Here is a 9,304-nt window from a genome sequence, read left to right on the forward strand (position 1 = left end):
CAACAACTATAATGACTAAAATAACAATGAACATTTCTCAGTGTGATTTGATGATAAGCAGCATAAAGAGATACCCATGGCAGTGGTCAAATATCTTGTTAAAGGAGCAGATTGTAATATCACAACAATGAGGACAGTAGAGGTAGAAAGATTTACGGGGGGAACTCCATAGCTAGCAATTCGGCAGCAGGATGCATGGTACTAATAGAGATAAGAGCAGGGTGTGGGGGGGAGGCCTGGGGAGGCAACAACGAAAAAAGGCAGAGATCTTGATAGGTGCCGTGGTTATGGATGGGGGTTAGGACAATAGGGAAGTTTGAGCGAATGGTGAGATTCAATTAATTTTAATTTAAGGCTCTTCAGGACAGGGTGTGATTGTTGATGTGAGAGCAGGAAGTTAATATTTGAGCGAGACGAAAGCCACCTGAGACTTAACGAAGCCGCATGGAACTGCAGATGCTGGACTCTTGAGCAAAACACAAAGTGCTGGAGTAACTTAGTGGTCAGGTAGCATCCGTGGAGGGAATGGTTAGGTTTCATTTCCTGTGGGAACTCTTGTCGAGACTGATTGTAATTGTGGGGAGAAAGCTGGAAAAGAGGTGGGTCGTGACCAAGCATGGCAAATGGTAAGCGAATATTAATGTTGGGCAGGGTACCAGTGTGTGGCTGATAGCTAGAGACTCACAGCACCAGCAGAGGTTGATGCCATTGAACTTCACAGTGGTGCAGCTGGGTGATGCCGCCTCATGGGTCCAGCGGTCTGCGTCCATTCCTTGTCTCCAGTGCTGTCTGCAGGGAGTCTGCTGCTTTTCCTTCAACCGCATCTCCCTCAGGTGCTGTGATTTCCATCCAAATACCAAAGGATGCTGGTTGATCACTTTACCCGAATGGTGTGTGCATAGTAGGAGAATTGTGATGGAGTTGATGGGCTAGTGAGAAGGAATAGATTGCAGGCAATAAGCAGGGGAATGGAATTAATGAAAATGCTTTGGAGAACAGGCACAGACACAATGGTCCAAATGAGAACTGCAAAGAAATACAATAAATGCTGGAGTGCATGCCTACTTTGAGTACTTGAGAGGCACGGTGGCACAGCTAATGTATATGAAGGCTTTAGCCTGGGTAAGATTGCTTTGGTGATCTGGGTGAAGTTACGCAAGAGACTATCATTACTGTTTACATTTTTCAAGAATCACAAACATGCCGCATTTATTTGTACAACATTTCCATTTATCAATGGGAACAGAACCACTTTCTAACAATGTGAGCAATACTTGAGCTGCTATAGCAACCATCCTCAAATCAACCATCCTTAAATCACACAAAACCTCACATGGAGACAATGAATTCTCTTCTGGTACTCACAAGATTTTAATCTTTGAAGGATTTGGGGCAACACTGGTGTGTGTGCAGTCTTAAATTATATGGAAGCATAAGGTTCTGGGCTTCTCTACCAGTTATAATCTCATCCATCTAGGTCCTCAGTTCTGGAATTCCCTCTCCATCTTGATCAAATCTCTCATTAAGTTTTACCTCTGATGACGTTTTTGATCACCTGTACTATGATCAGTTTCCCTGACCTTGTGTAGGATTTTTGTCTGATTTGGATGCATTTCAAAACATTTTACTAGATTAAAAGTGTCATATTAATGAAAACTATTTTGGAATCCAAGTTTCATGTCAGATCATCCTGATTTAACACCTCTTCTACTCTCTTTCAATGCATGTATTCTTCATAATGCATTTTGTTACTACGTTTACTTTGATAGAATTTCACCTTTCGTCCTCTATTCTTTTTAAATAGCTTAGAGTTAGTACTCACAATCTCTTGGGTGCAGGAGTAAAATTTGGCATTTACCAAACCGCAACTATCCAAGTTGCCTTGCAAGAATCCCTCTTCTTTTCTAACATTATGACTACACCACGAGATCTGGGTCTTTTCCTGTGATTGTCACAAATTAAAAAACAATTTAATGAAATGAATCAAAAGCACTTTAGCCATACCATACCATGACATTGGTGAAGGACAATAATAGTTACAATTTCCCTGATGTTCAACAGATAATTTTAATTCCTCCCTGACGCTTGGTCATGCGGAACTAGGGCTGCCATTTAAAGATTTGATCTTGTGGAGTTGATGGAGTGTGATGCCATTTTCAATCAGTAGACGTGTTATCTCTGAATCAGAAAGATGTGGGTCTTGTACTTCAGAATATTGAGCACATATGAGATGCAACTGTGAATGTTTGAGATGTCGGCATTTCTCAATTGAAGTTTTACACTGGTTATGAAAATTCATTCTGTCCCTTGGACAATATGTGTCCCTCTACACACACTATTAAATAGATTATTTGGCCATTGTTTCATTACTTAAAGGGATCTTGCTGTGCATAAAATAACTGGTGCATTTGCATAGATTATAAAAGCAATTGCACTTCAAAAATACTGCATTGGCTGGAAAGCTCATTTGGACATCCTCAGTTGTGAAAGGTGATTGCTAAATCACATTCTTGTTTCTGGCATCACCATGATACAAGTGCAGTTCTTTCTTGTTTGATCCATGTTCACTTCCCCACCATTGGTACCATAGAAATGAGTGAATTCACTGACCCCCCTATTGAGAAGTGAACCACCTTGGAATATTAGGTAGGCAACAGCTTTTCACCTCCAATTACTGGATTTGAACTGGTAGTTGAAAAATTTCTATCATGTTTGCTTTTTGTTTGATGTGAACCAATTTATTACAGACAGAAATAATGCAAGAACAAAACTTTTATAAACACCAAATGCATCTGCCTCCACGAGAATATCAAAACCTTGGTTCAGCTCTCCCTCAGACTCTTGCCCAGTCTCAACCAGCAATTCCTTCTCCCTTTATAACTTTTAGCTTAATATCCACTAAGAATGTGTCAAATGCTAAGCTGTGTGGGAGAACTAAGTAACGGAATTTGATTCCTCGAGTACTGAGGGTCTCAAGCTGTACAGGTTATTCAGTGTCCTTTTCACTGCCTTCATGTGTGTGTTCATACGGACGTCCACTCCTGATATTGTTCCATGCACCTGCACTCCATTCTTCAGCTCAATAGCCACAGTCTCATGGCTCAACTTCATCATAAATTGGACCAACTTCATGAATGTGGCAGTGAGAAACAGTGCAGCAATGGTAGCTTTGGACATACAATATGAAATGCATTTGTGAGGTCTTAATTCAACTGGTTGAGTTTACAACGAAGTGTGGCCTCATTGACCACACTGTTCAGGAAGGCTAAAAGGGCAATGGACTTAGAGAATTGTCACACCTGTACACCAGAGCCTTTAGTTGCGTTTGGAATTCAGATATATTAACAGAGACAGTTGAGTTTTTCCCTGCATCTAATGATGCTTGATTTCATTATGCAGAGTGCTGTTGATTGGATCCTTGAAGCAGAATATTTTCCATTCCCAACTATAAATATATGTGTTACATAATAAATAAGGTTCTTGAAAAATTGAGGGCACTTAATGGGGTTTAAGTACCACAACCTCATCTCTTATAAAGAGCCTTGAGTGCGGTAAAGTGTAAAAGTTACTTACTCAAAGAGATGGATATAAAACAGCACCTTAAAAGAGGTGGCAAAGTTTAGGGAAAGCATTCCAGAGCTTTGACTAGCTTTGAGGTTATTATTGCCAGTGTTGGCAGGGAAATAACTAGAGGTTGTTATAATTGCCTGAATTCGCAAAATACACCTTAGTTTGAGGAGATATCACAGATAGGTCAAGGATTGAAATTATCAGCTGAGAAAATGTATTTCCACGGGTGAAATTGCTAGAAGTGAGTGAGTTTGGGACTGGAAATAACCTGTGATAAACACAAAGGAATTTAGAAGAAACAAAGCTACTTAAAGAATGGTGAGGATATGAAACTTACTATTGCAATAATTGGTTGAGGTTAATTGCATGGATATCTATGGAGAGAAATGATAACTGCACAAGGGAAAAGGGAATGGAAGGAGTTGTTCTTTGGGCCAGATGCCTGTTTTGAATTGTGCATGGTAGGCAAACCATTACTTTTACCACAAAATGGTTAATATATCCTAAATAAGGAACTAACCAGAAAGTTGGTTTGGTTAACTTAAATTTCCATTGGATTGTATGGAAAGTGCCTGGTTTGTTGTTTCTCTTTGTGGGATTTATTAGAAATGGAGTTCTGATCCACTGAGATATTGTGCACTACATGGTAATAGGTTACGGTTTAGCCCCTCCAACAAGAGCATATGTGCTTATAATGCAAGAACTCTGCACTGGAATTGCTATCCATTTTACAATACAATTATTTGCCACCTCTTACCCACACCACTGGGCTACATTATAGGAACTGAATATAAAATTAAGTCGGCTTAGCCAGTTCACAAGGAATATTAAAGTCTGATTAAACCAGCCGTTTAATTCCATATGACAAACTCTTCTGTGTGTCGGTACAGTGAAAGTAGTTAGCACCATGCAACTCTGAGTGGAGACCTGTTGCTTAATTTTATATCAAAACATAAAATGTATCGTAATAATGTTCCCACCTTTTCTTTAATGTTTTGTCGTTTTGCAGGAGTTTGATGCTGCCAGAAGGAGTATGTTGCGAAAATCATACTTGTTAGCAGATGTGGTGGGTATTCAGCAAAATATTTGAACCATGGTAAACTTCAAAATGCATGCTTTCGGCTAAATTACTTAAAAGGTATAAGCCTGTTCCAAAACCTGAATGGAAAAAATTGCAGGTGGGATTAGGGAGGAATCAAAGGCTTTGACCAACCATGGGCACTGTGTCATTCTGACTTGAATCTTATAAGAAGGGTTTCGAACCACAGAGGAAGGGGCAGAAAATATTTCTGGGGATAATATCAGGATTGAGGGTTCTTAAGAATGCCTGACCAGGATTTGTGGTTCTTCTATTAAAAAAGACTGGGTTGAGGGATAATATAATAAAATTATGATGCTGGCAAAAGCAAACTAAATGAGCCTCTCTTCATCTACCAATTGCTAAAGTTTCTATTCATGCCTACATCTCCAATCCTGCGGATGTGTGTTCACCTGTGGTTACTGGCAAATGTACCACTCTGCCTGTCTCTGATTTAAACCTTTACCTGGCAACCTTCGTTCTCCCAACGGAATTCACTTGGAGCCACTACATCCCAGGTACACCCAATCCCGATTTGTCAATATAAATTTCCTTTCCCAGCTTGGATCGTAGAATAGCACGGTGATTTGTTAGCAGTGCAACAAGACAACTCTTAAGTATATCTAAAAATGGGCAATAAAAATCCTGTTAGACACACTTCCCAAAATGGATATTGAAACATGTTTACCCAGTAGTTGATGAGAAAAATCCTCTTCAAAATGGTCTCCACTGAATCTTTTACCCATCTCTGGACGATGCTTATATTTCAGTTGGTATCTGTTTAATGAAATGTACATGCACCCCCTGGCTATAAATCCCAGTACTTCAATATAAAACAGAAGCGATCTATGATGATTACATTTATTGGTCTTGATACTTCCAAGCTGCCTTGCTCATCACGTACCTGCTGATTACTGCAGTGGGTCGTCAGGCATGGACTCTGTGAAGCCAGTTCACAGCTGACCTGTCAGATGAGACACAGGACAATTCATTTAATTGGCAACACAAGCTTGCAGTTGACTTGCCTGCCTTTGACATTCACAAATATTTAAAAATTAAAAATACTACTAAAATGTACATAACTCCTGACATTTTAAAAGGCAATACACTGTTAAACAATTAAGGAGAGTTTAATGGAGGGAAGGTTGCAGACAATAACCGTCTCAGCTGATCGGACGATTGCTGCAGCCTCCGGATGTCGTGCTTGGTGGCTGAGCCAAACCAGACCATGATGGAGAAGGTGAGGACGGACTCGATGATGGCCGTATAGAATTGGACATCATGTAGAAATGACAGATGTGTTTATACATAGCCCCCCCCATTTCAGGGCACCATAATGTTTGGGACACATGGCTTCACAGGTGTTTGTAATTGCTCAGGTGTGTTTAAATGCCTCCTTAATGCAGAAATAAGAGAGCTCTCAGCACCTAGTCTTTCCTCCAGTCTTTCCATCACCTTTGGAAACATTTATTGCTATTTATCAACATGAGGACTGAAACTGTGCCAATGCAAGTCAAAGAAGCCATTATGAGTGAGAAACAAGAATAAAACTGTTAGAGACATCAGCAAACCTTAGGCTTACCAAAATCAACTTTTTGGAACATCATTAAGAAGAAAGAGAGCACTGGTGAGCTTACCAATTGCAAAGGGACTGGCAGGCCAAGGAAGACCCCCACAGCTGATGACAGAAGAATTCTTGCTATAATAAAGAAAAATCCCCAAACACCTGTCCGACAGATCAGAAACACTATTCAGGAGTCAGGAGTGGATTTGTCAATGACCACTGTCCGCAGAAGACTTCATGAACCGAAATACAGAGGCTACACTGCAAGATGCAAACCACTGGTTAGCTGCAAAAATAGGATGGCCAGGTTACAATTTGCTAAGAAGTACTTAAAAGAGCAACCACAGTCTGAAAAAAGGTCTTGTGGACAGATGAGACGAAGATTAACTTATATCAGTGATGGCAAGAGCAAAGTATGGAAGAAGAAAGGAACTGCCCAAGATCCAAAGCATACCACCTCATCTGTGAAACACGGTGGTGGGGTGTTATGGCCTGGACATGTATGGCTGCTGAAGGAACTGGCTCACTTATCGTCATTGATGATACAACTGCTGATGGTAGTAGCATAATGAATTCTGAAGTGTATGGCACATCCTACCTGCTCAAGTTCAAATAAATGCCTCAAAACTCATTGGTCGGCGGTTCATTCTACAGCACGACAATGATCCCAAACATACTGCTAAAGCAACAAAGGAGTTTTTCAAAGGGAAAGAAGGTTAAATACTTCAGTGACAATTCAATCGCCCAATCTGAACCCAATTGAGCATGCCTTTTATATGCTGAAGAGAAAACTGAAGGGGACTAGCCCCCAAAACAAGCATAAGCTAAAGATGGCTGCAATACAGGCCTGGCAGAGCATCACCAGAGAAGACACCCAGCAACTGGTGATGTCCATGAATCATAGTCTTCAAGCAAGCATTTCATGCAAAGGATATGCAACAAAATACTAAACATGACTACTTTCATTTACATGACATTGCTGTGTCCAAAACATTATGGTGCCCTGAAATGGGAGGAGTATGTATAAACACTGCTGTAATTTCTACATGGTGAAACCAAAATGTATAAAAATGGCCTTTATTATAATCTGAGAATGTGCACTTTAACCACATGTGATTTTTTTTTTTTCCATTACAAATTTCAAATTGTGGAGTACAGAGGCAAATAAATAAATGATGAGTCTTTGTCCAACACAAAATTGAGGGCACTGCAAATCTCAGAGACATAGAGCTAAACAGCACAGAAACAGGCCGTTCAGCCCAAATCCTCTATGCTGACCAAATTGCCTATACAAGCTAATCCCAATTCCCAACGCCTGGTCCATATCCCTCCAAATCTTTCTTATCCATGTACTTATCCAAGTGTATTTTAAATGTTGTGATTATACCTGCTTCTATCACTTCCTCTGGCAGCCCGTTCCAGATACACGCCATCCTATGTATAAAAAAAGTCGACCCACAGGTTATTATTCAATCTTTCACCTCTCACCTAAAACCAATCACTCACCAACCTCTCACCTAAAACAAGCCATCTTGTGTTAGATTCCCCTACCCTGGGGAAAAGACTGTCACTACTCACCTTATACAAACCAGCATTTATCCATCACTCAGTTTCACTGACATGGTCATTATTGTATTGCTCTTTGTGCAAGGATGTTGTGCGAAAAGCGTACTTTGGCATATTTAACATTACAGTGGTGACTACACTCGATAGTTGACTGCAAAGTGCTTTGAGGCAATAACATCATGAAAATAACTGATATAACCATAGTTGTTTTCTCCTTCTCTCTCCTGGACAGGTGCTGAGAAGGCATCTACTGCATTTCAAGCTACCCAACGTGGAGTCATCCACAGGGTTCGACATGTACGAGGAGATGCCCCCTGTGAGGCACAGGTGGCTGCAAAAAGTCCTTGGAGATCTTCTAAAACTGGAGAGGGAGCAGGAACCACAATAACAATAGAGACACTGACTCCATTGCACCTGTACAGTGCAATCCCTAGGGATGGTTCTGTGTGGAAACCAGATCAGAAGCTTGGTGGAGAAAACCCTACTACCATTTTATCAAACGGTGATTCCTTATCTGTTTATGAGGAAAAGGTTGTAATCCGATGGAATACTGGCTCTGCTCTTCTCAAAATGAAGGTGACTCCGTGATCCACTCGGCTGTAGATTTCACATATTGAGTGCCGACCATCCTGAACTTTTTCAGACTTGCACTTGGAATGATCCACAGGCACCGTGGAATAGAAAAACCGTGTCCATGCTCACTCAGGAATGTAGGAGTAGCCCATTATCGCTTTGTAAGTGAAGGCATCTGGAAAAGGCGGATTAATTTTGTTGCTCCAGTTTTACAGTCAAAAATTAAGGGTTCTCTGAATAGCCTGGCATATTGTGAATTATGCAGAACTCGCCATTTGCTCATTCATAGGTGTAATTACTTGATTTTTAATTTGGTTCATGTTGGTCATGGTTTTCATCTACTGTATAGACTGGGTACAGTGGAAAAAGTTCATTAAATATGAAAGGTAAATGTGGTTTATTTACTATTAATGTCCGTGCATCAAGAGTGGGGGATAGCTGATGTTGTTCCTTCATTTCGGAAGGGCTGCTGGGTTAAGCTAGGCATCTCCAGGCCAATGAGCTTTACGCCCATGGTAGGGAAATTATTGGAGAAAGCTCTAAGGAACAGGATTTATTTGGAAAGGCAGGTACCGTTTAGAGATAGTAAGTAGATGACTAGAAAGATCAATGAACATGGTGATAGGCATGTCCATGTTTTGTACATGAATTTTAGTAAGGTATATTTGATTGACAAAGTCCTGTAGGCTGGTCTAGAAGGTTAAGGCACATTGGATTCAAGGTTAAATGGTGGAATACTTTTATGATTGGAAGTCTGTGATTAGTGATCTGCAGGGATCAGTGCTGGGACTTTTGTTGCTCGTGATATACATTAGCAGCTTGGATGTGAATGTAGGAGGTATAATTAGCACCACCTACATCAGTGATGACACAAATGTTGGAGTTGTGATCAGCGGACAAAATTTTCTCAGACTACATTAGCACATGGGTCCGATGGAAAGTTGGGAGAAATC

General features: G+C 40.5%; 1 protein-coding gene across 3 annotated transcripts in view; it reads left to right on the forward strand.

Annotated features, from left to right (window-relative positions):
- rpap1 (RNA polymerase II associated protein 1) overlaps positions 1-8,746 on the forward strand; it is a 107,322-nt gene extending 98,576 nt beyond the window's left edge. For all 3 annotated transcript variants that reach the window (XM_033026772.1, XM_033026770.1, XM_033026771.1), the window contains exons 24-25: positions 4,580-4,636; positions 8,011-8,746. In XM_033026772.1, the coding sequence (XP_032882663.1) occupies positions 4,580-4,636; positions 8,011-8,166 (213 nt within the window). In that variant the 3' untranslated portion in view covers positions 8,167-8,746. The remainder of the gene's footprint in view (positions 1-4,579; positions 4,637-8,010) is intronic.
- Positions 8,747-9,304: the final 558 nt, after the last annotated feature.

The sequence above is a fragment of the Amblyraja radiata genome, chromosome 9, assembly GCF_010909765.2.
Source record: "Amblyraja radiata isolate CabotCenter1 chromosome 9, sAmbRad1.1.pri, whole genome shotgun sequence".
Classification (NCBI taxonomy): Eukaryota; Metazoa; Chordata; class Chondrichthyes; order Rajiformes; family Rajidae; genus Amblyraja; species Amblyraja radiata.